We start from the raw sequence: 27,622 nt of genomic DNA on the forward strand, positions 1-27,622 counted from the left end.
TATCTTTAAATCATTTATTTCTAACAGACCATGATGCAGTGACTAATCTCTTCAAAATTTTACTGAAATACACAATCTCTTTCAGTCGAGTTTTTACAGGCAATTGTATAAAAAGAAAAAAGATGTGGCTGATGCTTGTCGAGGATCCAATGTGAGGAACATCTAGGGAATCATTTCTCTCGGCCTGTGCATCCAAACGAAAATGGAGGCAAACTGTATTTTCTAGAAAGGGTAAAGAGGTATTCCTTTAAACCCAAGCGCCGACATGCTCATCAAAGACGGATAACATTATCTAAAGAACATGGCAGAGAAATGGTTTAAGCAGTGATTCTCGGATTTCTATTCTTCATGTGGAAGAAAAATAAAGCCTTAAAAGGAAGCGAGTTAAATCACTTGAGCATGACCTTTGTCCAAAACCACAAAAGAGTTGTGGGTAATCGTATTACCTCCTGCAGGGCTCCTTTGCTCATGTTCTGCCTGGGGATGATAGAAAAAGACAACCTGAAAAGAAACTTGTCTTCAGCCTGTTTTTGAATGAACATTAGTAGTAGTGCAGAAAATAAAAGATCTCTGTCACCCTTAATTTCTTCTTCTCACACCCACAAATTCAAAATGACTTTGAAAACAGGACTTATTTAGGATCCTTTAATCTGCTTCAGCGTGGCCTCACATTGGAATTTCAATAACAGAGGACTCAGTCATTTATTGTGTGAACACATGATTTTTGACATGATCAAAGGAAACCATTCATTGCCTTTAAAGTTGGACAAAGTGGTAACATATTTAGCATCCCACTCTTGGTGATGTTTACTTACTGCAGGACTCATTGCATATCAAGAAAGCGCCTAACATCAATATGAAAAGAACTTCAAGTTTTTAAGTGCTGTGTGTGTTTAATATTCTGCACAAAGACGATGAATGATGAAATATTTACCAATCTTAAAAGCGAGACAAAAACGATATTTAAAGCTCAACAAAAACAGGGAAAAAAGAAAAAAAAACTCCTGCTGTGACGTGGCATCACTTCGCTACACTTCCTTGTCTGTTGATTTGTCAAAGCTGCAGTTGGTCGCCAAGGTTACAAAAGCTCCCTTTGGATTGTGTTGCTTCTCTTCCACACAAACAGTCATGGCAACCGTACCCATGGAAATACAGTATTAAAGACAATGCAAGAAAATAGCAGTAAGCATGCTTTCAAGCCTTCAGTGTACAGGACATACATATTCAGTGTTAGATCTAAGGCAAGTGTATGTACAGAGTAACGAAGCCCAGCACGCTCCCAGGCAACTCAAGGTCAAGTCTTTGATAAAACACTATAAGCTTGAAGCTTTCTGCATTCTGCTGTCTGCTGAGTCACAGATTTTTTATTTTCTTTTGCGCACGCGTACGTGTGTTAAGACAAAAGAAAATGGCATGACATTATCGCACCGTCTAAGCTCCCTCGTCTTTACACGGTCCTTATTTTTATCATGCACCATGGCTTTCCTGTTACTTTACAATTGCTTTTTACAAGATACGAAGGAAACTCCATTTAAAGAGGACTGTAAATTACTTCCAGTCTTATTACAACAACAACAATATAGTCACATCTTACGTCCTGAGAATTAAAAAAGTACAAGAAATGGACTGGTGGAATCATTCAGGTGCACCAGGGAGCGTACAAGATTGCAAAGAGAGGAGAGAAAGACAAAACAGAAGCATTAGCATAAAATCATAAGAGGAAATGTTTTGCCTTCCCTCCCCTGCTACTGGTTGAAAAAAGAAGACGACATCACTGCAATTTTGGTACTTTCTTGCTTGTTTAGGTGAAGCTATATGGGCGCTTAAACACTTATAACTATGTATGAATTTGGAAAAGTGTCAGAAAGTGTCACTTCTTATCCACTGCTCAGTATATACCTTTTTAGTTCTTTGCCTTCTCGATAGAACATCCAGAATACTTGCAGATACGAGTCGCACTTTCTGCAGTGACAAACAACTGCAAATCAATGCTTCTCATGAAAAAAAGAGGCTATGGTTATTTATGATCATTCTTACACATACAATATTCTACTGTTCAACTATTGTGTGTCAGAATGACCACAAGTAACTTAAATATAAAAACATCTTGAAATATACTAAATATTGACAACATCAAGCAGGCGTGTCTGACCCTTCTGTGTCAGCATCCTAGTCAGACCGTAAGCACTCTTTAACAAAACTCACTGAAAAATAGATGCATTGAAACTTTAAATATAGTAAATACTTTCCATTTTCTATTTTTTTGTCTGTTTTATTTTACTGACATCACAATACTCAAGCAAGTCCTCACAGGAAAATAAACAAATCCAATTTTGTGTTCAATTTACGTTATCTTTATATATTTTTCTGATAAAAGGTGCTGGGTAGGAAGTGTTCAAGGTGCTGTAATGTCTTGAAGATCGCTCTGGAAAGGGTTGGGGGGTTGTTTTGGGGAGAACCACAGTTTTGCAGCCAGTGTCCTTCATATAGATTTAGGAGCTCGCGCTTCCTTTTTAAGGACTGCCCCTTTTACATTTGACATTTAAAACTGGATTCAGATGTCGTTCGGTCATCCACTGAATTCATCCTGGTGAGTTCAGTAGCTCTACTTATTTCATATTAGCAATGAGGCGGGGGGAAAGGATGAGGCTACAGTAGGTTTTTCTAGTAAAACATTCCATTCTTTCCCACCATCACAACTCATAGGGGAAGTGTATATGGAGATCTAATTTCTCACCCTACCACATCTCACTCTAATCCACTTTTCTCTCTGTGCTTCCTTCCTCCTGACCTCTCTCTGCGTCTCAGTCCATTGGCCTCAAAGCGATGTATCCTGGTGGATTGACTGCAGACAGCCCAGCAGCTGATAATAAGGGCTGTCTGGCGAGGCCACGGTCTCAAAGACGGACTGGAAAGCCCTGCGGTCCAGCTCCTCGTCAATCTGGTGCCGGTAGAAATCCATGGCCACCAGGCAGAACAGGTTGACGTCCACCACCTCGCTGGATCCCATTCGGCTGATCACATGTGGCAGTCTGGTTGAAAGTGAGGAGTTAAGGACAACAGACAACTACATTTACACCAAAAACCACCGTTTTTCCATTTAAGGATACAGGGCTGAGATCCACTGGGAGGTGGAAGCAGAGACAAAGAAGCAGGAGAGGCTCCACATGGCCATGGCCACTGGTGTCCTCTGAGTGAAGTTGGACAAAGACAGCAGCACCCAGTCTCGCACCATGGAAGACTGGCCTGTAGCATGGAGCGTCTGGAAAACCTGGACATGAATGCACAGCAGACAGAAAGGCAGGAGTCAAAGAAAGAACAATTCAACAAAATAAGACAAATACAAGATCCATTACATGATAAGAATCATCAAATTTCTTTAAAAAAAAAAAAAGACTGCTTTAGCTGCAGTACAGAAAGATAATAGGAAAATTTGACTACTATTTGGTATTTTTATTACAAAATACTCAGTTGCTGATTGTGGTGAGGATGTGTGCATTTTCTGATAACAGTATACTACGTGACTCTCATGCACCACTTCCCTCAGGCACTCACTCCGCTGTCAGATTTGATTTCAGTTTCCAAATTTAGAAGACAATAAAAAGCTGCTTTTCAATTAATATCAACTTACCACCCGAAAGTGATTTCTAAATCAATTGGAGGCAAGAAATACACCACATGGGAGTAGATTCTTAGAAGGTACTTTCCAGAAATGAGTTTGCCAGATGTAGACTTGTGTTGCAAAGCACAACAAAAGTCAACATTTATATGTTAAAGGATGATTTCTCTTTCAATGTAAACATTTGTGAATTATTTGCTCTACAGCAATTCTACTAATTGTGCTGATCTCACTTATTCGTTGTTTTACATACCAATGAAAATAATTTAAACCCATCATCTTTGCTCCTACTTGATATTGTTCAGATCAGGAAAAAGCAAATTGTCAAAAAAGTGATACCAAGTGAAAAATTAATTGAGATGACATTTCATTAAAATTCTGTGCAATTTGATTCAACAAAGCAACAGCTTGATGTACAGAACACTGTAACAAGTGATGAGCCCTCTTAACCCCAAGTAGTTTCTGGGTGCATTTTGCTTCTGTCTCATATTTACTCAGGGTGGGCTTCGTTTTTACTGCGATATAAAGTCTTGCACCTCTAATGGAAACAGTACAAGCATGGATTGAAGTAGAGGAACTCTATACTTGTCTCTATCTGCTCTGTGCAAACACAGCCTGCAGTTCAGGTGAACAGCTGACTCACTTGATTCTTGGTTGCAGCTGAGTCACTTCTTGATTGTGCCAAGGAGCGCTGAATTTTTTTTTTTTTTGTACAGAATCTGGTTGTTTCAAATGTTTTATTATTGAGAACTTTTTTTAAAAAACATGTAGAATACAGTGACTAAAGACAAAATGGAATTTTAAGCTTAGATTTGAATAATTTTTCTGAGAAACCAAAAGTCACACTATCAAGTTAAAAGACTGTCAGAAAGTTGAAAATCATTTTCTGATTTACGGTTGACAAATAGTGTAATCATTTTGCAGATTTAAAAAAAACAACATGCCTTTCAAAACTGCCTGTGGGTTTTAAGATTCAGAGGGTTAATCCTATCACTCGGCACAAATGGCTGATTCCTTCATATGCACGCAGTCATGTCTGACCTTATAGACGACGGTGGCCATGAATTGAGGATAAGGTTGCTGATTGGACAGGAACTCTCCGATGACCTTGTTCATGACGTCCTGTGGCGGGAAGAAGTCATCCAGGAACTGAGGCAGAATCCTGGACACCACCCGAGCCTCGCTGGGTAAACCCTTCCTAATCCTGCAAACAGGAAACCGCAGGAGAGCAATGAGGAGAGGAAACACAAGTTAGTGTTTGTGAGAAACTCCATCTGCTGCCACAATAAAATGATTTCTGAACTCCACAAACCTCCAGAGGTCAAAGGCTTAGAAGTTAAAAAGAAAAGCTGGAATATAAAAGTTTCATGTGTATGGTTTGACTACAAATACTGTGTGAAGTTTCTGTATAATGAAGGGTGCGTGTGGGAGTATATACCTGTCGAAGAGCACAGAGACCCTCTCCATGGCAACAATGATTGACTCGCTGTCTGGGGCCTGAGGGTCAGAGTGGGCAGGGCGGCTGGCAGGGCTGGCTTTCTCCTTGCCTGAGGAGAAACCAACATGACCCGCCGTGACGCCCACCGCCTCCGCAACAGCAGAGCCAGAGTCAACCTGACCTCTAACCCCTGTCACGTCTGAACCCGACGCAAGCACCGCTGAGAAGACGAGAAGGGGGTAGCACCGGTTGAACCAGTGGGGTAAAGGTTAGACTGGGAGTCGGGACACTCACATCACAAGATTCAGATCAGAATTTTGACGACCTCAAACAGAAAATTGGTAAATTTCTGGGAGCCACCTTAAGTTAAATGAAATTCTTAAGGTTTTCTATAAACGACTGGTGCTGAAAGTATTGCAGATTTTCAAGGCCATGTTTCCCAGGTGTACTATATTTCTCTCCTGTGACCTGAATGTGATTCAGCTACAGGAGCGAGGGTATACTGAAAGATTTGGCTGGCTAGCTCTTAGCAACAAAGGAATGTTTGTAGGCTGTTAGCATATGGATAATAACATGCTAAGAGTTGCTAAAGTTAGTAGGGGCCAACGTAAGGGTTAGAGGTAGGGTACACCAGAGGTATGCATATAATATGCACAGCATGCAGGAAGCAAGCAGGAGTATTTAATGTTAAATGAAACAGGTTTGAGCTTTTAAAGGGTCTGTTATGCTGTAGAGAGACTTCAGGTTTGTGAGTACATGTACACATAGTTCTGATAGTGGGTGTAAAGAGGGCAGATGTGTAAATCTGATAGGGAAAAAAACGGTACAGCAAACTATGAAAAATCACTGGCACTATTGTAATAATTGTGTTTCTTGAAGTATTTTGGGGTCTTCTTGTACTACAGAAATGTGAACGCAGTGGAAACCTCATAAGAGAGACAGCACAGTGGTTAACTGTACACTCTGTATATAGTGAGATCATGAATCTAAGGTGGAAACTGAAATAATGTTATTGTATATTTAAGGCTCTTTTCATGCATTGCTGACAATAAAATGGTCATTTGTTGGTCATGTTTGTGAACTGGGGTCACACAATTAAAATAATATTTTTCCAAACTTTGGCAACCCACAATTAATTAAGCATGATCAACTGCAATACTGACTTTTGAAACACATGCTGCGCTCACAAAATTCCACGAAAAGAACACAGCCCATGTAGACAAACTCCTACAATTAAAAAAAATATTGTGATAGGAAACGGGGATTATGGATTATGGTTATTTTGGCCATAAGAGTGCAGCTGTAGTGCAAAGTATGTATTCAGCTGCATGCTATTGTGCCATGTACAATCATGCACACGATCGTATAGTATTTCAGTAGGCTTTAGGGCAGCAATACATTCCTACCCTGTTGTATAGATTGGCCCAGTTCTCCCTTTTCAAAACACTTCGTTTTGGAGTAATACTCAGAAGTTCAGTAGCTTCAGTGAAAAATGGGACTTTTACATGTTGCATGCTGTTAAAAAGGAAGGGGTTTAGGATGAGAGTGTGAGGAGGAAACAGGACACAGCCTTACTGCGGAAAGCATTTATGTATTAGTCAGGTCTGACAATGTAACTATTACGACTACTTATCCAAGCAGGTGAGTTAGCCAGCTAGCTTGATGCTATAGCAAGTGTGCAGCTCTTTGTTAAGGTCAGTCACAGAAGCAATAATGGTAGCACCAGTCTTAATGTTTTACATGCTGATGAATAAGTCAGCATGCAACACTGCAACACACGTTTGGTGGATTTTAAGAAGGCAGTCGTGTTAAAACCTTGCTTACCGGTGTACATGCAGGTAAGCATGAGACCCAGGGCAGCCATGGCTCTATGTGGTGATGGCATGTTGACTCGGTCCACGCTGAGCTTGACCAGCGCTTCCCCGTCTACACGTGACAACTGCTCAGACAGCAGGAGGCGCTCCAGACCACGGAGCACGCAGTGATAGATGACAGACGGAGTGGAGTCCTCACTGGCCGACACCATCACACCACATAACTGGAAGGAGACAGAAGCACGAGAAAAGATAGAAAACATTACACAGAAAGGGACAAAAATAATGCACACTGCCCTAAATGTAAACACATTCAGGTTATCAAACTTCTATTAAATTTGTGGTCTCACACCATTAATCATAGATGAATCTTAAGAGCTTTGGTTAAAAAAAAAAACGGTTTTAGGTTTCAAGAGCCTTAACGGAAAGTCCAGTTGCTTTACACTGAAGGTCAAAGGATTACCATGATCTGGATACACATTCATCTGTGTATGTGTAGATTCTCAAGTTTTTTTTCAAGAAAATACAGTTGTTTCTGTAATATATATTTCTCTTTTCATTCTGTTGTGTTAAATGTGCATCACACATCAAGGTTTGCTTTCCTCGGTTTCTTTGTACCTGTATAACTCCAGCCATAAACTCAGCCCCTACATCCAGAGGGTAGTTCTCCATCATGTAAAAGGCCACTGCGCACATCACCAACACATGCTGCTGGTTATGCAGGTTCACACAGCTGCAGAACAGATAAAGGAGACACAGAGCAAGCAGAACAAAATTAGTTAGCTGGTGAAACAGAAAGGCCAGTAGGTGCTTCTCTGAAATGCCAAAGGCAGCACCTAGGGGCCAAGAGCTGCACTGCACTTACTTCTATCACCCCTATTAAGCTGGATAACAACTAATTGATTTAAAGATCCTCTTATGGTGCAAAGGTGGGGGTTCACACACTGACATTAAGACACTGGCTCCCTAAGGCTCTTTCATCATCTGTTCAGCTCATTAGAAGATGAACTGAGGTCAATGTCTGCATGTGTTTGATACTAGAGGATGAGAGCCATACTCACTGAGCGATAGCCCTGAGGTTGGATAGAAGGTATTCAGAGACTGTGGGGATGAGCTGTTTGGCTGTATCGTCCAGCAGGTCACACTCCAACACATAAAGCACCCCATGCAGGGCCCCCATACGGCTGGGCAGGTGGGTGCTGCGCAGGGTCGTCTCCAACAGGCGGCACACAGGCTCTGCGATTACTTTGTCCTAAAATATACATTTTTTTTTAAACAATATTCTTTATATTGTTTTCACAACACAATAAAGATAACAAAGACACGTTCACATCTTAAAATATGCATTTTAAAATGGTGTATACAATAGAGTATCAGTTAGATAGTACACTACTGCTACATACAAATTACCACCACCTCCATCACACACAGCTCCACTCACCATGCCCAAAACAGCAGCAGCCTTGCAGATGGCAGGTACCAGGTACTGATTCAGTATTTCATCCTCTGGTGGGTGGAGCTTCTGCAGTTCCATCAGGGTGGAGAACATCATGTCAAACTGGTTCCTCTCTGTGAACAGGTCCGACACCGCCAGCAGCTGCAGAGAAAGACAAGCAAAACATGCAAAATAAATTCAAAAAAGTTCAGCTCAACCTACTCCCCTTCAAATATTTTTTAGATGTGTTGAAATCAAAGAGCGGAGGGCCGTATAGTCTTTGAGAATACACTTGGGTGAGACTGTCTAGTTTCAAAGAATAGTAAGCAATCCTTCACTCATGTGAATGTGCAGACGGTTGCACTACGAAGTCAGATTAAGGGGAAAGCCAAGCATGTTGACCCTAATGTCTGAATTTTTAATGTCAGGAAGATGGTTCGCTTATAGCCTTACTAGATCACCATGGTAACTAATGCTTCACAGCTAACCTGCTCCACAAGTGGTTCTGTTAAGAGTTTGGCATTTACATCATCTATAAGAAGCACCGCCCTTTTATCAACTCTTTTCAAGACCATATTCTCTCAGTGATATGGACTCTCAGTGGAATGAGGAAGTTATACCTGTAAGACTGCTAAGCTACACATTAGTAATGCTACTGAACAAAAGCATGTACTTACAAGAAAAACTGTATGCGCTATGTCGCACATGTGTTCTGTTGGTGATGCAGACAATGCAGAAATGTTTTTATGTTTGGTTCCAATCTCCTGCCAAGTTTATTTTACACTGCTGGTACTGCAGCTATTAATGCACAGATTAGAAAGTTAATTAGTCCATTGGTACTAATCACAGAGAATGCTACATCAATAACACGAATTTTCACTTTGATTTGGTCACAAATTACCCATTACGGGACAGTGTCAGTCCTAAAAGCACTTCTTGAGTACCGAGTTGAAAAGAATTAAGTGCAGCTGTGGCATGGCAAATGGGCAACAGACATCAAGTGCACGGAGTGGAAAATGAAATACATTAATTTACACAATTAACAATTTCCTACCAGCATTTCTCTCTTGAATCAGCAGTAAAAGCACTTTTTAGTTTTACCCTTATAAACCCTATATAACCACCCCCGTGATATTATCTCCAACTGTGTTTTAGATGCTGTCGACCCAGTTAATGAAAAAAAAAGCCGGTCTGTCTCAAACGTGCTTCGTAGTGAACCCTACAGAACAGGTGGAAAAAAGACAGAGCATGTGCATCGTAGCTCACCGATCGGACCACTTCACTGATGAGGATGGTTGGGGTCCTTCTGTTACTGGGAGAGCCAGGGATTAGCCACTGGCTGTAGAGCTCCAGGAGAAACTGAGAGCATGAATGAATATCCACTCCTGCACGGTGCTTCCTGAAAGCAAAGACAGACAGTAGATAGGGGTGTGAATGCTTATCTCAGTGAATGAACCTCCTGAACTCTATAGAACGTACATGAATCTGTAATTGTGTGTTTGTCCAACCTAGAGTTTATAGGAGATATTGGTGGAGAGGTGGGTGCTGGAGTGTCTGCCTCATCTTCTTCATCCTCACCCCATTCTTCCTCCCTCAGAGGAGTGATGTTGTTACCCAACCACACTGAATGGATGGAGACCTGGGAACGAAATGCCCAATCAAAATACACGTTAAATATTGATATCAACATTTTTATCCTACACATTGTTTCTCAGGCATCCCATTGTCACTTCCTCTTTCTCATGCTTTGCTTACCTGCCCCAGTTTGTAATCCATGTTGCCAATCTCTCTCTCTGTGTTAATCTGAAGCAGCAGTTTCTCATGGCTGATCAGTGTACCTGCTGAAACAAATACAAGAAAAAAGGCGACTCACTCTGTCAAATTAAACTCGCGGCATATGTCAGTGCAGGAGCTGGGGTTAAGGGGTGTGTGAATGAAGTTTTCCTGTTACCTGTGGAAGCTGCTGACAGCGAGGGCACAGGGTCCCAGGCGTGGTACGGGTGATGTGTATGGACATTGTCTCTCTTCGACACAAGAGCCTGAATCTCTCTCTCCACTTCACCCCTAATCACTGCAAGTTTCCTTCCAAACCTGGACACACAAAAGAACAATCCATTCACCACATGCTTATTTTAGGCTTCCACAAAGTAAACAGAAAACAGTCACATAGCTACCGTGTTTCCAGGGCTTTGAGGCTCTTGTTGCGGGGCTGCTGTTCCAGACAGCTGACTGCAGGGTTGCCAGCGGTGGGCAGGGTCATGGCACTCAGCACCAGGCTGGTGATGGCCTGCACTGCTAGCACATTCAACTGGGTACGCTCCAAGTCCTCCTGGAAACAAATGGATGAAAAAATACAGATGATAGGAAAGGCACGGAAGGAGAATGAGTTTCCCACTGTTTGTTGCAGCGTTTCTCTGCATATGTTGTAAGCAAATTTTCATAGAAGTACAAGCATCTATGAACATGTAGATGAAAAACATAAATGCTTGCATCCATCAAAGTAAGCTACTACAGAAGTACACAAGTGATGAAGTCTCCTGTTCTATGACTGCTACCAACAGTCAGCATGCTTTTAGAAGTGAAATATTTTTCGAGTTGTGTCCATACCTCCTGCTGCGTCTCCTCTTCCTGGTCCATAGTGATGGGTTGGGTGACCAGCACCCCCAGCAAAGTGGCCCAGGTCTCCTCAAACTGAGTCCTGCTGCTCCAGCCTAAACATAAAGCAAGTGCAAATGTGAAAACGTTTTACATTCAGAACAAAAATTAGTAATATTGGTATCATTGTAATGAGGTGCAGTACAGAGTGAGGGAAAAGTCAACTTTGTGAGTGTATCTAAGTGTTCTTTATACCCAGTGTGTTGATGCGGTAGAGAAACTCTCTGAAGACATCCTTTTCCTGCAAGAAGTCCACAGGGATCTCTGGCAGCGTTGTGCCGAACTCTCCTCCTGGCTGAGGGGACCAGCCCAGTTTCCAAACCTGAACACACACGTAGCGTTTAAACAAATACATGAATGTATACCAACGGCCAGCACTGTTTCTTTTAAATACTGACCAGTGGAGGTACTCGGGTGTAACTATTGACCAGAGGCAGCCGGGATAGACTGATGACAATGTTGCGCAATGTTGGTGTGAGAAAAGCGGGGAACACACAGTTTCTATGGTGACCCAGAGAAAGGACGCTCTGCAGGCCTTCCACCAGCTCTGCCATGATCTCACATGCCTGCCACTCGCACATGTCTGCAACACAGAGAAATGTTTACATCCCCCTAGAACTTTCACTTGAGATCAACAACACAACAAAGAAACGTAATAATTAGCATCAAGCAGAGTGGCAGGACAGAGCACTGAAAAACAAACACCACAGGAAACAACCCAGCAATTTGATTCAGTTTCAAAATGATTTCTCACGGGCGGCATGTGCAGAATCAACTTGGTCTCCTTCAGCATCTCTCTCTTCTTTTGTCTTTTTTTTTTCAGGATGCAGCAGCTGGTCGCCAGGGCTTACAGCCACTATAAAGCCAAAGGAACCAGTTTTATAACAAAGAAACATAATAACAAGACATATACAAATATATCATGCAGTCGTCATTACCTGCAACAATAATGAGGCGGAGGCAGTAGATGAGGGAGCATGTGTGTGTGGAGTACTCTGGTGTGGACAGTTTGTTCCAGACGCAGGGCTGCTGCAGGGCCAGACACAAGCAGGACAGAGCCCACTGCAGGTCCACACTCAGGGGCAATTGGTTCTGGAGCAGACGCCACACTACAACCTGGTGAAAGAGCGGTAAGAATAGTAAGCTAAATATTAGCGACTACCTTGGCAAGGGAAGCTTGTTAAGTATGTTAAGCTATGAAAAATGGTTTCTTTTTGATTATTCTGATTTAAGAGCACCATGTGGAGCTCTCAACAGGCTAGCAAACATGTCCTGTTTAATATATGGTCTTTTACCTCAGTGGCACTGCAGGTGAAAGTGGTAATGAGGTGCTCTTTGTCAGAGGGAATATGTAATGAAGAAGGTAGCTGGTTCACAGTCAGCAGATACTGAGACAGCGCTCTGCAAAGTGACAAAACCCTGGGGTAGAAGCCTGGCTGATCTGAAAGAGACAATTTAACAGTATGTTGTACAGAGAAGCAAAAAATGAGAGTCTTAGAAAAGATCAAATTTGCTAGTTAAATAAGTCTCACTCCAATTTTGAACCCACACTGCCCCTCCCTCCCACTCTCACCATAAACAACACCCAGTTGGTCCCAGTAGGGTTGTGGTTGGGGTTGGGGCGGCGGCAGGAAGGACTGGTGTGGGGCAGGAAGTGACCCGGTGACCCCTGCTAGTTGCTCGAGGGTCACTTGCAAGGCTGTCTCCAACAAAAGTGACCCCTGACCCCGTGCTAACCGCTGCACTCCCATACTCAGGCATGGACACAACAGACTAAGGTTGAACTCCTGGGAAGAAAATAACAGAAGTCAAAGTCCACATGTTATTATACAAAGAAATCATAGAAAACTTTGCAGTTGTGAAGTAATCAGTACATCCACATGCAGGAGTTCCGGATCAGTTTGTAAAGCAGGTAGTCCACTGATCACAGGGTCACAATCAAGTGTGTGACTGGGTTAAACAGCACTATACTGTGTAGGTGCAGCCCATTTATCATTTTATTATGCAGATGGCGTATGACAATATTTTACTCGAAAATGAAATTTGAATATTTTAGCTATCCATTTCATCTGCATTACCTTGCAGCTCATGATGTTGAAGAGATCAGCGGGAGGTAGTTTGGTAAGAAGTTCTGTTGTCTCCAACAGGGAAACGTCTCCACGAAGACAGCATTGAGACTTCACCAGAGCCACATACCACTCCTAAAAACAAAATATGAATTAGATCCAAGATAGATATGCAATCCAATTTTGGTTCCTTTTTTCAGAAATGGAGGATGAGCAGAAGTAGTTTTGTGATGCCAGAAATTTAGATATACTTGGTTATCCAGGTTTGTCAGACTGTACAGACCACCTGAGTCTCCATTTCCTTACCTTATCTGCAATGACCAGTTCAGGGGCAGGGGGTGGATCTCCATCTAAGGGGTGTGATGTCACTGGGGGGGTGGGGCTGTTAGTGTCAGCAACAGTAGCTCTGAACCTGTCCAGCAGGGAGTAGAACCTCTGATGCCTGTAATGGAAATGAGCAGAGGATATACCATGCTAGCTGTTAATTATGTCAAATTATCTTGGCCTGAGATACCACAATTGGCAAATGTAATCTACATATACATATTGATGTTTTTAAGCTAATTACTGACTATACTAAGTCAGCTTGAAGAGTTTTATATAGAAGTATGCATTATTTGGAAAACTCAAGCAACAAAAACTGCCAAAACTTGCATATATTTGGCTTTAGTCTGAGCAGGTGGGTAACACAAGACCATTTTAGCAAGGACTAGTTATCAAAAGTCAGCAGCAAAACAAAGTACAATCTTACCTCTGAGCCAAGCCACTGGACTGAAGGTATTCTTGGATCCTGTCCAGTTCCTCCAGAGGCAGCTGGGCTATACTATTCTGAAAAGGTGAGAAGATAAACATAATGAGAGACATGACAAACAAACAACAAAACTGTACAATATTTCAACACTTTTTTCCTAAATAACAAATTCAAACCACTCTCCCCCATCCCCCCATTTGTCAGAAAGAAGCCTGTATCCAGTTGTGTTTATCCATTTATAGAGATGTAATGTTCTTATAAGCCTTTAACAGCTCATATGACACAAAATACTTTATCACATGTTCAGCTTGCATGTAAACTCTCATGACAATAAAACTCATGCAGCATCGAACTGTACCTGTAGTGTCTCAGCCAGCAGCATCTCCACCCTGCGACATGCCAGTGTGTCCACCATGCGAGCCAAAACCCTGAAGGGTGTACTGAGCAGCTTGTCCACATAAAGCATCAGGAGAGAACCAGACTGACTGAGGTGGATACCTTCCAAACATTGCAAAGTCTTTTTCAACATGGTTGGCTACAAGCATGGGAGAGAGAGGGAGGGAGGCAGGAAAGAAACAAAAAACAATAGAAACATGACAAAATATTACATTAAACGTGGGAAAGGCAGAACAGACAAATAAAGTGGTTTTATCTTACAGTAGTGAGGTTGTCACAGCGGGACTGAATGGCCTGGATAAAGAGGCCGCTGGCAGCCGAGTTGCGGTGGACAGCGCTGATGAAGTCCTGCACTGGAGGCTCATGGGAAAGGTTGATGAGGTCACGCACATGGTTAACAATCAGCCAGGTCAGATGCTCGGAGTCATGGAGGTTCTGACACTAAAACGGCAGCAGCATAAAGGTATACATTTTTTTACAGAGTGAGACACTTTGCAAAACGGATGCCGCAAAGAGAATTAGGTGTTGCGCTCTAAGGCAAGCAGAGTTTGGGACACTTCTTTCTGGCATTTTAAACTTCAGCCCTGCCGTTATGAACTACTTTCTTTGCTCAAGAAAGTAGCATTAGTACTGCTTTGACATTTGTAAATGTAATTTCTAGCATGTTCAAGCAACCAAGGTTTTCGACATTTGAATAATGTATCTTGGCATATTTTCAATTAACTTATGAGCATACTGTGTAGTAAACATTATTAGCAGTCTTACCACATAGTCACAGAAGAGGATTAGGGCTCCTCGGCGAACAATCTCTCTGTTGACCATGGCTAACTGGGACTCAGGCTTGTCCTCTTCACCTTCCCCTGAGGAGTGTGGGCTTAGCAGCTTTGTGCATGAAAGGCTGTGTCTTCTGATAGAAAGAAAAGAAAGGACAGGGACAGCATTGATGAAAGAAGATACAGTGCTATGATTGTGTGCAGTTTCTTTCAGTTGCAAATTTAATTTAGAGTTAATTCCCAGGAAATCCCAATGGTCTCTTGGGAAGCAGTTTAGGTCACATATATTCTGTGTTCACTTACAGAGAATTGCAACCACTCATTCTGTGCAAAAATAAACTGGACATGTATGGGTCTCCTCGCTCTTCTCTTACTTGGGTGTCTGATGAACCTCAGCCCACCAGGAGTAGTTGGTGTAGTTGATGATGAGGAGGACCTGGCACCAGAGGAGCACCAGGGATGGGTGCGTAGTGATGAGGCACTGCACCATGCTGTTCAGACCCTCTAAGGGGTAGAAGAGAGTGGCGTCAGTGCCCGTCTGTCCACCAGCACTCTCGCCCTTTAAGAGACGGCTAGCTGCAGCTGTGATCCTGCGAAACATTCCTGGAAACACAACGAAGACAAAAATGCATATTGTTCAAAAACTACATTCAAAGCACAAACATTTAGAAACATGTAGTACAGTAGAAGACATAGCATTCACTTTTTGAAGAAGACACGCTCATAAAAATACAAAAAACAGCATATTCTCACCACTTTTGAAGACATGTATGAGACACATGAGTAGCGTGCCCAGCTGTTGGCAGTAGAAAGTGTGTTGCTGCTCAGTAATGTCCACTTTAACCTGCCTGGTGGAAATGTCATCCAGCAGGACGCCTACCAGCTGAAGGAGGAACCTGCATGGAGGCGGGAAGGAGACATTGTAGGTGGAAGAAGAATAAAGGAAAGTAGAGAAAGACATGTGGGAGCAAAGTGGCAGCGGTAACATTCCTGATTCCCATATGTTCTGAAACTCAGCCATACAATAAATACACTCACTAACCGGGCAAAGGTTTCCTCAGGTGGAGCCTTTTGTGATTCACCATTAGCCTCTTGGTTAGTGAGTGTGTCAGCAGCAGGCTGGCCATTGGGGGAGAGGCTCTGCTGATGCAGGCGGCGGATTGTGTGGCAGGAGAGGAGATGTGGGGAGAGTGAGAGCTCATGGACCCGGGACAGGACGATGTCTTCAGTGGACTGGGAGACTAGTACCCTGAGCACTGCCAGGATACCAGAAACCCACAGCTGGACTGTAGCTACGGATGCCTGGAGGAACAAGTCATGTAAAATATTTTAAAAATTGCTCAACTAAAAAGTACACATGGTGTTAAAAGCCTATTGTGGTTTATATCTCAGTTTAGATGTCTCACCATGGTCACTGGAATGGTGAACATACTCTTGAGCAGCATGTCTACAGGTCTGAGAGAGGAAGGGGCCACAGTCTCAAACAGTGTGTTTAACACTCCCAGTGCCTCTGGAGAGTCCAGATGCATCTGTGGGGACAAAAATGCAAATATGTATATTGAAATGAATATAAACTGCTAAATCATTTTACGACACACATTGAAAGAAGTGAAAATTGCTGATTAGTCATTTGAGTTAAAGTTTTGCTACATCGCAATTTACTAAAAAAGGTGTTTCCATCTCCCATAATGCACATCATAGCTCTTTTTAAAAAGTCAAAAACTGCCACAAGCGAGTATCTAAACAATTTATTAGAATTTTGTTGTTTCAAACCAACTTTTTCTGATGAAACACTTCAAAATTACCATAAATATACATTATGGAAACACGTCTATGATGTACCCGTTTGAACATCCAGATGAAAGAGATGACTGAACAAATACACACCTGCAAACAGTTTCCTACCTGTTGCTTGGCAATCATGGGAAGTATAACATCAGCAATCTGTCTGGACAATCTCTTCCACTTGTCTTCATTCTCTTTGTGACACTGCTGCAGTACAAGGATGAACATCTCCAGCACCTACAATACACAGGTGAAAGTACATGAAAGGAAGAGAAAAGAGCAGCTGGAATGTCTGACAAACTTTAACTTGCGGTGTCTCTTTGCATCTACTTGTAACCATACCTGATGGTACTGTACGAGTCTGAGCAGCATAGAAACCACCACTTCTTTCTGTGTATCCAGTTCTTTGCCTGCATCTGCTTTGTTTGAGCCCCTCAAGACAAACAAGTCATGAACTATCGGCTGCAAGGCTGGAATAGCTGGAGGTAGAAGGAAAGTAAGTACATCTATATCAGTCATTGCCTTCCTGTTAACTAGGAGGAGCATTACCACCAAAGAAAACATTATGAAGTTACGGAGCTCAATAAAAACATCCTTACGACTAGAGGAAATCAGCATCATCACTAGTGGATAAAAAAAAAAAAATCTTACAAGGGAAATACACGATTGTGTGTGGTGTGTTCTCTCACCGTGTGTGACAGCCTTCCTGCCGCTGGCCATGATGCCATCACAGAGTTGAATAATTTTGGGGATGCTGATAATCTGTTTGGAATGGTAGCGCTCATAAGACAGCAGCACCAGGAAGAAAAAGATGCTGGGAATGATGGCCTCAGAATCTCTGTGCGAGAAGTAGAAGAGTTATTTTAGTACACAGGACAATTTTGTAACATTAAAGGTATCACACAGCAAGTGGAATCAAGCTTTAATCATTTATGTAACTACAAAGATTTCATACATAGGTATCATACAGGATTCACTGACAGACAAAGAAGAAAACTTACCGGAACTGTCCCACTTCAATATACTCAAACTGCTTTAGAACAAAGCCTATGAAGACCTGAAATGTACAGAAATGTCTTAGTGAGAAGAATTCTAGAATTTGAAGTTAAATTCAGGCAAAAATGTGCATGTGTGGGTTTTACCTGATCTGAGTCGAGTAGGCAGTAGTTGACTCTGAGTTGCACAAGTTGGGCGAGAAGGTCCAGCACTTGTCTCTGCAGGGCCACAGAGGTGCTGGTGGTGTACTGCTTCAAAGCTTTGATCACCAGCGGTTCAAACAGTCGAATGTGGTTGTGGATGGCATTCTGGGAAATCAGAGAGAAAAATACAGCTTTCAGAACAGCAGTAGCCCACGTAAGCAACACCCGGTATCTTGTTCTACAGCATGTTTTTTAGAAATTCACAGCACAATTTTAGTTTGGAAAAAGCAGCAGGACAATGCGAGTGTACCTTATCTCCTCTGTGACGTGTTGCATTTGCGATGTTGGACCTCAGCTGATTGGATGCTTTTTGCATCACATCAAACCATCTGAAAACATGAAGGGGAAAAAAGTAAATCTTGTTATATCCTGCAGAACAAACCTGTTGGTGTGTATTTATCTGGATGCATGGGTTCTCATGCACACAAATGTGAACGTTTGCTCCCATGTGAGATATGTGTGGCTTCTGCTCACCCAGAGGTGTCCTGTTCCTGCTCAGCCTGCACCATATTGCGAAGACTAGCATCAGCCAGAGCCTGGGTGAAGTGTGTGTATGGAGCCATGAAGCAGTAGTGGTAGAGGCCTGGTCGGAGGCTGGAAGAGCCGAGACGGAGAGCCTTGCCCTGGGAACGGCTGGGTCCACTCAGGACACCTTCATATTGGGAGGCCAGGTTGGTCCCAAACAGGGTCTTCAATAACTAGAGAATAAGACATCAATTTTTAGAGCAAGAAATAAAGTGAAAATACACCATCTAAAACTAAAACAACACAACTTCAACTGAACTCATCAACTGGATCATCCAACTTAGTCTTTACATCTAATAGGTTCGAGTGATGTCTCATAAACCTCTTACAAATCACAAAAGTTTAAGCTCACAGCGGCCAGTTCAGTTTGGACCACTCCTCTATGCGATATTTAAAATTAATCTGGTGAATTAGTGCAGACTGTGGTCTCATCTGATTGATTAAGCTTGTTTTAACTAAAGAATAGCACCACTAAACTAAACACAGAACCAACAAAATACTGGGAGCAGGGAGTGCTTGGTAGCTCCATAGACAAACACACAGATGATAGTCAGGATTTGACATATGATCAACGCTGCAACTAAGCAAGACCATCGCAGCTCAGTGGGCCTGTCCCATCACATGAGGTGGTGGAAATGCATGTCCCGATATCCTGGCTGAAGACAGCCTGGCTAAATCAGACCAACGGGAAACCCTCATATCTTCAAAACTGATCAGATCATTACATTTTGCCATCGTTGCCATTCTGTGAATGACCACTGAGCTCTTGACACCACAGATGTAACAAGACGACATGGTCATCAATATCCCCCACCACATGTGATGTCTATGAGTCTACATCCAAAATAGTGATCAAGGGCCATACCTAATATTATCGCACAGGTCTCATTTTCGAACTTGATCAAGGTGTCCATGGTGTGAAGCTACACACTAAATTTCGTAATCCTAGCTCTAACAGTTTCCGAGAAAAGCTGTCCCCTTCATGTCGGACGCACGGACGGACGGACGGACGGAGGCCAAACCTATATCTCCCTTTTCCACTTTGTGGAGGCGGGGGATAATAATAAGGATGGACATAACCAAAATCTCATCCTTTGATAACTCCAAGCAGCTTCAGGGCCTTTCTTGCTTCAGTCACATTTTAATCGCTGTTCAGCCCTGAATTCACTCCTTTGAGATGGAACGGTACATCCCAGATTACTTCAAGGGCTGTTCTATCATTCAAAATTGCCCTTACCACAGTGTTTTTCATTGTTGCTTCTAGTTAGATTATCAGAGAACCGGGGAACTAGTTTTGCCACTAGAAGCATACCAGATATAAATTCTTAGATACTACTCTCACTTCCCAACAATAATGTATGGAACCATCGCACAGGGAAACCAATGACTTTACAGGCCCTGTCGGCAGGAACCAGCCTCAATCTGTGTGGAGTCACACTGATTGTAGCACACTGCTCAGTGCTAGAACCATAAAGACTGCCACACGCAATAAATGTGACAGTCCAAATAATGAAACATACAGTTGAGGCGTAAACACAGAGATTACTGACCTGTTGTACACAAACAGTAGCCATGGTTGGTTCTCTGGAGAAGCAGGACTTGAGGTATCCCAAGATTTCCTCCACACACTAACGGAAAATAAAACACATTATGTTCTATTGAGTCCAGGAAGCAACTTCATCCATCATTTAATCTATTTACCAAAGACCACCAACAACCTGACCCCACTAATATTAACAAGTGAATGTTGAAAAGAGCTGATAAAATCCTCGATACCTTGCCGATGTCGTGTAGTGTAGCCAGTTCAAGCAGCTGAGACAGAACATCCAAGGTGGCCCGCAGGAAACTTCCAAACTTCTCCTGGCTGCTGTGGAGGTCCAACGTCACCTAAGAGGGAACAAACACCATTACTGCCACCTTCATTCAGGCTACAAAACCCTGCAAAAACACTTTTTTAGCAATGATGAGTGTTCTGACCCTGTAGTTGGCATGTGTAGCTTTGAGCACATCATAGAGCTTGAGGTAGGGGGGCAGGTGGTAGAAGCTGCCGAGGGTGGTGGATTTGTTTACTGCTGTGGACCCTGCGCTGTCTGCTGGTCTGCCTGCTCACAAAAACAACCGCAAATACCCACTTATGAAATATTCAGACACTCAGATGATCTGGAACTGTGCTGGAGGATGGGGAGGTGTGCATGTACCTGTGTTGACCTCATTGCTTTTCTTTGGGCTCATTGGGGCAGCACTGGGCTCAGCAGCCTCTTTCTCCTTGCCTTTTCTACGGATGGGACTGAGGGAGGGGGTGTTGCTCAGTGAGGGAAGAGCAGCCTGAAGATGAGGAAGCGAGAGTACAAAAAGTGAACTCAATATAGTGCACAAACCTGCAGTAGATGAACACAAGTGAAATGTGGCTTAAATATTTGCTTTGACAATGAGCAAATCAAACCAAATAACACGATCCCTCCTCTGACTTGCCTTTACTGCTGGTCCTGGTGGTGTGTCATCCAACACATGGGCGCAGATGTTGAGGACCTTCAGCAGGTGGGAGAAGAGCTGTTCCAGCATTGCCACCAGGGAGCGCTCCGACAGTGCCGCCCAAGGCTCTTCCATCTTATTTGGACCTCCACTGGTGCTCCCGCTACTGCCTTCCTCCTCTCCAGCCCAAGGGTTGCGCATGCATTTAGGAGCCACAGCTGGGAACATGATTAAGAGACCGGTTAGTCAATAACAGGTTACGTCCATTGGAAAGTTTTTCTTTCGTGAAAAGCTGGATGTAATTTCAAGCTACATTAAAAACATGGGGAAATTTTCATGCAAATTACCCACCAGCAAGCAGGTTGCCAGAAAGCAAGAGTGCGTCTTGATGTGCTGAGAGATCCAGTGGAAACCAGGCAGAAGATAGCAAAGAGAGCACCATGTTGGCCATTCCTACGGTCAGAGTCCTCCGCTCAGTGTCAGGCGCAGACGAGGCGGTCGAAGAGGCTGGAGCGCTGCTGGGCTGTGACAAACTGCACAACAGAGGCGACCAGAATGGAAGATAATCGGGAATATAGAGGAAGAGGAATCAAAATGAAAAGCAAGACGAATGTCACTCAAAATAAAATTACAACGAGGGTGGCATTAAATCAAGAAATAAAAAATGAATTCATGAGTGGGAGAGGGTACACAAACCTAAGAGCTCTGCCCCTGCTGCGGTTGAGACTGGAACGGGAAGAAAAGTGGCTGCTGGAGCTAATATAGCCACAGTGCCAGCCTGTGCTCCAAGTGCCCACTGGAAAATTTGAAGCCAGGAGGCACAAGGCCTCACAGCAGCCAAACTGTAGAGAGAGACAGAAGAATAGTATTTGAATATGTTATACAATTCAATACACACCAGGAACTTGTTGTAGAGCAGGCAAAAAAGAGCAGTGTTATGCTGAAATTTACAGTCAGGGCTCTGGAGGTAGATGAGGTGAAAGCGTGGGAGACGGCAGTAACAACTCTGGACAAGTTGTTCTCCAATGTGACGTCCGACACAGCGTTGGACAGGTTGTAGCCTCGGTATGTTCTGGCAGACAATTAAAAAAGTGTTCTGAGTCTCCTACAGCACTTTTGAAACTGCAAACACTTAAAACTTTAAGATCAAACTAGTTCTGATCACATGAAAAATACATGAAAGGCTTAAAAATGAAGACTGACAAAGAAAAAACAGATCTATAACACTGAGAATAGCTGACTTTAATAGGTGTGATATGAAAAACAAGAGAGAGTGTTCATATGTGTACCTTGTGATTGTGCTAACTGTGAACTGGGAGGGGGGTTGTGTCTCATGCATAAGCAGCTGCAGGTAGACTGAACTCTGGTCCCGAGCTATCGCCACCACTGGGTCCACCTGGCCCTGATCACAGTCATAGAACAACCTGGAAACCAGTCTGGTAAAGAGACAGGCACAGAGACAAGAGAAGGTTTTGAAGATAATAATAAGGGAGAGGCAAAAAAACTGTAATTAAAGTGAAGTCTAGCGTGTACTGAATGTATGACTTAGTGAAGACACTAGATGTACAGCACCTGCTGACAGCCGAGGCGGCAACATGCCGTACTCTTGGATCATCATCTCCCAACAGACGTATCACCACATCATTCAGGACCCTTTCTTGCAGTCGCAGACGCTAGACATAGAAATGAGAAGAAAATTAGGACCACCATCAGCAGCTGAATGCTGAGAACTAAAAATTCTACATGTGTGGCTGGATGTCTAAAAACACTTCAAGACTGACATTTTACACAGCAAAGAATGCAGACTGTTTACAGGGATGGGATCAGCAAGTTCTGATTTTAGCGGAAAGTTGTTGATGGGGGGCGGGGGGGGGGGGGGGGGGGGGTGCGGCGGCTGCGGCCCAGCGACTTCCAATCGCTGGGCCGTTTACAATCGTCGTTAACAAGCTATCGTTAACGTCGTTACCATCGCGCGGGAGTATCAGCGACAATAAAGTGTTCAAACTTGTGAAATCGGCGTTCAAATAAATGAAATCGGCGGAAATCCGCGGTAAATTCCCATCCCTGAAAAAAAGCGGAATTCCACAAATTCGTGGAAAAATCACATCCCTGTGTTTATGTTTATCTTATCTTTTTTAATTATTAGTATTAATGTACATGTCCAGGTAAATATGAGAGGTTGTAGCCGTATGACCAATTTCCATCTTAAGTCCCATTGGCAGATTAAAACTAAAACAATTACAAAAAACATAATGCCATAACTGAACAAAGACATACAAAAAGAAAAAAGAGAACTCACCCCAGTGTAGTGGTGACCTCCTTTGTGTAAAGCCTCAGTTTTCCTCTCCAAGAAATTAACTAATCTAAAACACAGGAAAAAGTGAAAATCCATATTAGGCAATATAGGTAATGCAATGCAAAGGCAGGTATTTCATTTTAAATGAGACATTGTATCTAACAGGCATTGTTAAGGTATAGATTACAGAGATTTTAAAACAAAAAGATGAAAAATTTATCCTACCGGAAATCCAATTCAGCCAGAGTTTCCAAGAGCTCAGTGCGAACGAGCCAATAAGAGGAGTCCCTCAGAGCAAACAGATCTATTACCAACTGCAGGCCGAGCTCACTCAGTGTACTGCTGCACACCGTCATGATGCAGTGCTGAAACACAAAGGAAAAAAGATCAGACTCACATTCACTCAGAGTACAGATAACTATCTCATTCAAATGGATCTAATCTTACCCTCACTGCAGAACAAGCCAACTTGCAGGTGACAGAGGATTCATCCTTCAGAGCTTTTTGGAGCAAAGGCACCAAGTCCACCAGGGACAGTGGGTTACCTGTTGCACTGTTCACACCGGCCAGCCAAGTGTGTATGTTGTAGCGTGTTTTGGTGAGAGCGGCCTGTATGATGGCTCCACAGAGGATGGCTGTGGCCCCTCTGATCTGAGGATCTCCATGGTCAATGAGGCCCAGAACATCACTGATATACTGCTGCTCTGTAGGGGTACAGAGAAAGAGAGCATGGTCAAAGACAATGTTGACGGCACACAAAAACGTGTCAATTTATGCATTTTGCAACTGACAAGTGTACGACAAGCCTTTTTTCAAACAAGATGTGTTGGCAGATCAAATTAGAAATTCTAGTCTTGATATTTTCCTGCATAACTGTACTCAGGCCACATGTGCTTTTCCTATCATCTCAACCCAAAATGTGGGTGGAAATTAAAATCATTGTCCATCAAAATGTAAAATAGTTAGTCTTGGTAGTAGATCAAACAATTTTGTGTTTAATCAACAGTTTAATTTACCTGCAACAATTTACATCTGCATCAAATCTTATGCCTGTACAGCTACATTCAATCTGAGATCTCAAACTTGTGCATTGTTGTTTCATTATTACCTCATGCATTTCACCAAAGCACATTCCATCTTCACTACATCATGGTGTTCAATTCTCCTTCCTAATACAATGTCAGTGTGAGATCCTACATATCAGCGGTCCACCCAAACATGTGTTTTCACTTACTGCCATATCGGACTCCTCCTAACTTCTTCAGGTGTGTGTAGACTGAGCTCGATTAACACCCACTTTCCTGTTTAATATGCTGCATTTGATGGCAAGTTAGAACTCAAAGTATCCAGTCTCTAACTACAAATAAAAAAAACACTGACAGATGTCATATTTTTAACTCGGGTAAGGTTTTTTTAGCCTGGGTGTCAGCATTTTATGCCATTCCCAAAAAGAGAAGCCTACACTGTAAACTGTACATGATTACAGATTTGTATGAGTTTAATGGCCAAAGCATTAGACAGAGTAGCTATTGCATATTATTTACTCTTCTTCTTCACATGTCTGTGGCTGATCACAAGTAAGCAATAAAGCAAACTAGGAGACAGCCCCATCTTTCTGCCCCATCACCCTTATGTGCACTGAACGCACAGATGGTCTGACTTCCCCTTTTCAAGGCACATCGAATGCTGCATTAGTATAAGACTCTGGAGACCACACAGAAATCTCAGTAAGCCCCACCCCCTTTTAACCTAGGCAGAGAGCTAAGCAGCAAAAGTGAGAACACCTATTACAGCTTATACACTAGAAAGGTTTAGACTTTCCATGCGTCCCACATCGCACACTTCTCCCTTTCAACACATAACACATCCGTCTTCACCAAGTACCTGCTGTTTTCTGCAGGATGCATAAAATCAGGACATACTACTTTAAGAAAATTGTGCCATAAACTTTGTGCATATATCTGTCTGTAGTGTGAAATGAACTGTCATAATGCCTGAGTGCTCAGTGCAGCTTAAGCTTGTTACTTACATGATAGACTGAGGTGAACCTTCTGCTATGCCAAGGATTGTGGCTCAGAAAATTGTACCAGCTTGCATAGTGCAAAATGAGATCGGATGTAGGATGATATCTTGATATTTCTAGCATACTGTATTTGATGTATTGGGACATACTCAATGTTTTTCCTGTCATTGTTCTAGTGCACAAACCACTTACCAAACTGTCTTCATTGACTGAACTGTATTTGTAAACTGTGACACAATGCCATGAGGGCGACTGTAGGCAGAATTTCATTCACAATAGATTTTGCTATCCATTAGCTGTAGAGCATATTCGAAATGGGTCAGCAATGGCAGGTTTTAGTGACCCCTACCTTCTACTGGAATACCGTCCAGCGGCTCCAGATACAGGGAATTAAAAAAGGCTTCGGGATGCAGTGCCGCCGCTGCTCCAACACAGCTGACTGCCAAGGCCTTCACACTTACTCGCACCTCTTTGTCAGGAATCAAACCTGAAGAAGATAAATAATGGCAGAAAGAAATGTCAGAAACATGCACAAACAAGCACAACTCAGAATATTTTATGAAAGCAGAGGCCTGAACAGTACAGTTGGGAGATTTGATTTCACAGGCCAAAGTTCTCTGTCAACATTTCTTTTTAGTAGGTATTCAGATTTGAATGTATTTTGCTACAACCAGTAATTTCAACGAGTAAATTAGTGAAAGTATTGTTCTTCTATATTCTTAAATGTATATTAAATATACATTGATTGACGTTCACCATTTTTTTGGCCTGTCAGCAAGAAGGAAGCAGCAAGAAGTCGCACACAGTGCACTAGTGGTTCCACCCCCTGGTCAGTATAGTGTCCAATGGGACCCTTTACTCGTGATGGCTGACAATAAGGCAGAAAGGGTACATAATCAGATACAGGATTCTGTTGTCATTTTACTTTTTTGGCTGTTACTTCAATTGCAAACAACGGGAATTACCTTATTATCAGGTTCAGGCTCAGTGGGTTCGTCCTTTGGTATGAAGCGGTCCACGCTGCTGTCTGAGCCCTGCCGGTTGTGACCTCTGCCTTCAAAGAGGTGGGGTTTGCTCAGAGCTGCACACAACACAGAAACAAAAACCTTGCTTAAAGTCTTCTATCAATAAGCAGAGCCTGTCTGCGTTGCTGTTTACACAAACATACCCAATGCTGACTGCAGGAAGGGTTCTGGGGGTTCTTCTTGGGAGGAAGACGCTGCTCCTTCATCCTCTTCATCTTGCAGTGTTCCGATCTGCATCCCAGAGTACTGACTCTCACTGCCGTCCAGGACCTTAAGCACACATATCAGACAAACATCTTCAGAATGGAAAAAATCTTTACAAACACACAAAATGTAACAAATCGTTTCAATTTGTGAACGCAACCACATGCAACAATAAATATATCACTCATTAAGTTAGATTTACTGGATTGAGGACAAAGACAGCGCACAACAAAAGACTAAAACTGCAAACATTCCCCTGGTAAAGGTCTACTGAATCATGCTCGGGTCAACGCAATTGACAGCAAATTAAGTACGTACAGGAAAAAGCTGAGAAATTCTACAATTACGGTTGCCACAATCCAGAGGAAGAGCAAGCTTTTGATCCACACTGACCCTGAAATGAATTCCCCCTTACTTATTTTGAAGTGCAACATTGAGGCGATCTGTAACTCCTTCTAGCAAAAATTACTTTTGCAACAAGATCCCCTTCTTCAAAAAATGAACCAATTGAGTACTCTTGAAATCACTGATATAAACTGTATACTGTTTGATTCTCTAGGTGTAGCCTCTACTGGAACAAAAGCCCGTCACAGCCTCTCCAAATGATAGAGAGAACAAAACCTGAAGGAAACAGTTAAGGGACAGTTCATCTTCATGCCTTCACTGCAAGCCAGTCACACAGGGCATTAGGGTTGCTTGATTTTGCCAAAGTCTTTCAAAATTTATAAAATTTTAGAGAGAAAAATCACTCGAAATGAGGAAAACAAAAAGGGGCATCCATCATGTATTGTCACTGACAAGGAGAGGGGGAGAAAAAGGTAACAAACCGGGAAAATTTTGTGCATGGGTTGAGAGACGAACAAGCCAAGGAAAAGAGAAAGAAAGAAAAAGGGAAGCGAAACGTTGCGAGACAAGCAAGCCTCTCCCGCTCTGTTCAAAGCATCCAATTGGCTGACCTTATCACTAGTGCTAGAGGAGGAGGAGGTGGCATAGAAGGAGGAAGAAGAGGTGAAAGAGAAAGAAGACGATGAAGAGGAAGCAGTGTAGACAGAGGAGTCGGTGTCGGCCGCATCAGGACCCTCTGTGGAAGTTGGCGAGGGTGGGGGTGGCTCAATCACAGGTGGCAATGGAGTGTGCGACTGCGAC

At 42.8% G+C, this 27,622-nt stretch overlaps 1 protein-coding gene and 1 non-coding gene across 10 annotated transcripts in view; both read right to left on the reverse strand.

Annotated features, from left to right (window-relative positions):
* The window catches only part of htt (huntingtin), a 34,738-nt gene continuing 7,116 nt past the window's right edge, over positions 1 to 27,622 (reverse strand). For 4 of the 9 annotated variants that reach the window (XM_051945267.1, XM_051945265.1, XM_051945263.1 and 1 more), the window contains 54 exons: positions 26,416 to 26,542; positions 26,213 to 26,328; positions 26,004 to 26,115; positions 25,597 to 25,734; positions 23,672 to 23,928; positions 23,450 to 23,589; positions 23,228 to 23,291; positions 22,501 to 22,601; positions 22,218 to 22,364; positions 21,880 to 22,000; positions 21,625 to 21,770; positions 21,280 to 21,461; positions 20,929 to 21,146; positions 20,655 to 20,781; positions 20,434 to 20,558; positions 20,233 to 20,343; positions 20,007 to 20,084; positions 18,406 to 18,629; positions 18,182 to 18,260; positions 17,875 to 18,036; positions 17,734 to 17,789; positions 17,422 to 17,570; positions 17,075 to 17,211; positions 16,853 to 16,969; positions 16,354 to 16,476; positions 15,990 to 16,249; positions 15,701 to 15,843; positions 15,322 to 15,550; positions 14,940 to 15,081; positions 14,436 to 14,615; positions 14,137 to 14,313; positions 13,779 to 13,855; positions 13,334 to 13,469; positions 13,040 to 13,162; positions 12,535 to 12,748; positions 12,257 to 12,402; positions 11,900 to 12,077; positions 11,716 to 11,817; positions 11,360 to 11,544; positions 11,157 to 11,283; positions 10,914 to 11,017; positions 10,481 to 10,635; positions 10,258 to 10,397; positions 10,062 to 10,147; positions 9,815 to 9,945; positions 9,573 to 9,705; positions 8,313 to 8,468; positions 7,933 to 8,123; positions 7,490 to 7,604; positions 6,882 to 7,095; positions 5,058 to 5,277; positions 4,661 to 4,823; positions 3,111 to 3,271; positions 1 to 3,032 (listed from right to left, as the gene is read on the reverse strand). In XM_051945267.1, coding sequence (XP_051801227.1) covers positions 2,819 to 3,032; positions 3,111 to 3,271; positions 4,661 to 4,823; positions 5,058 to 5,277; positions 6,882 to 7,095; positions 7,490 to 7,604; positions 7,933 to 8,123; positions 8,313 to 8,468; positions 9,573 to 9,705; positions 9,815 to 9,945; positions 10,062 to 10,147; positions 10,258 to 10,397; positions 10,481 to 10,635; positions 10,914 to 11,017; positions 11,157 to 11,283; positions 11,360 to 11,544; positions 11,716 to 11,817; positions 11,900 to 12,077; positions 12,257 to 12,402; positions 12,535 to 12,748; positions 13,040 to 13,162; positions 13,334 to 13,469; positions 13,779 to 13,855; positions 14,137 to 14,313; positions 14,436 to 14,615; positions 14,940 to 15,081; positions 15,322 to 15,550; positions 15,701 to 15,843; positions 15,990 to 16,249; positions 16,354 to 16,476; positions 16,853 to 16,969; positions 17,075 to 17,211; positions 17,422 to 17,570; positions 17,734 to 17,789; positions 17,875 to 18,036; positions 18,182 to 18,260; positions 18,406 to 18,629; positions 20,007 to 20,084; positions 20,233 to 20,343; positions 20,434 to 20,558; positions 20,655 to 20,781; positions 20,929 to 21,146; positions 21,280 to 21,461; positions 21,625 to 21,770; positions 21,880 to 22,000; positions 22,218 to 22,364; positions 22,501 to 22,601; positions 23,228 to 23,291; positions 23,450 to 23,589; positions 23,672 to 23,928; positions 25,597 to 25,734; positions 26,004 to 26,115; positions 26,213 to 26,328; positions 26,416 to 26,542 — 7,959 coding nt within the window. In that variant the 3' untranslated portion in view covers positions 1 to 2,818. The other 5 variants (XM_051945266.1, XM_051945262.1, XM_051945269.1 and 2 more) reach the window with 4 other exon arrangements.
* Positions 19,810 to 19,939, reverse strand: LOC127533502 (small Cajal body-specific RNA 14). The gene has a single exon (XR_007941238.1). It is a non-coding gene; the product is annotated as a small Cajal body-specific RNA 14 (non-coding RNA).

The sequence above is a fragment of the Acanthochromis polyacanthus genome, chromosome 3, assembly GCF_021347895.1.
Source record: "Acanthochromis polyacanthus isolate Apoly-LR-REF ecotype Palm Island chromosome 3, KAUST_Apoly_ChrSc, whole genome shotgun sequence".
Taxonomy (NCBI): Eukaryota; Metazoa; Chordata; class Actinopteri; family Pomacentridae; genus Acanthochromis; species Acanthochromis polyacanthus.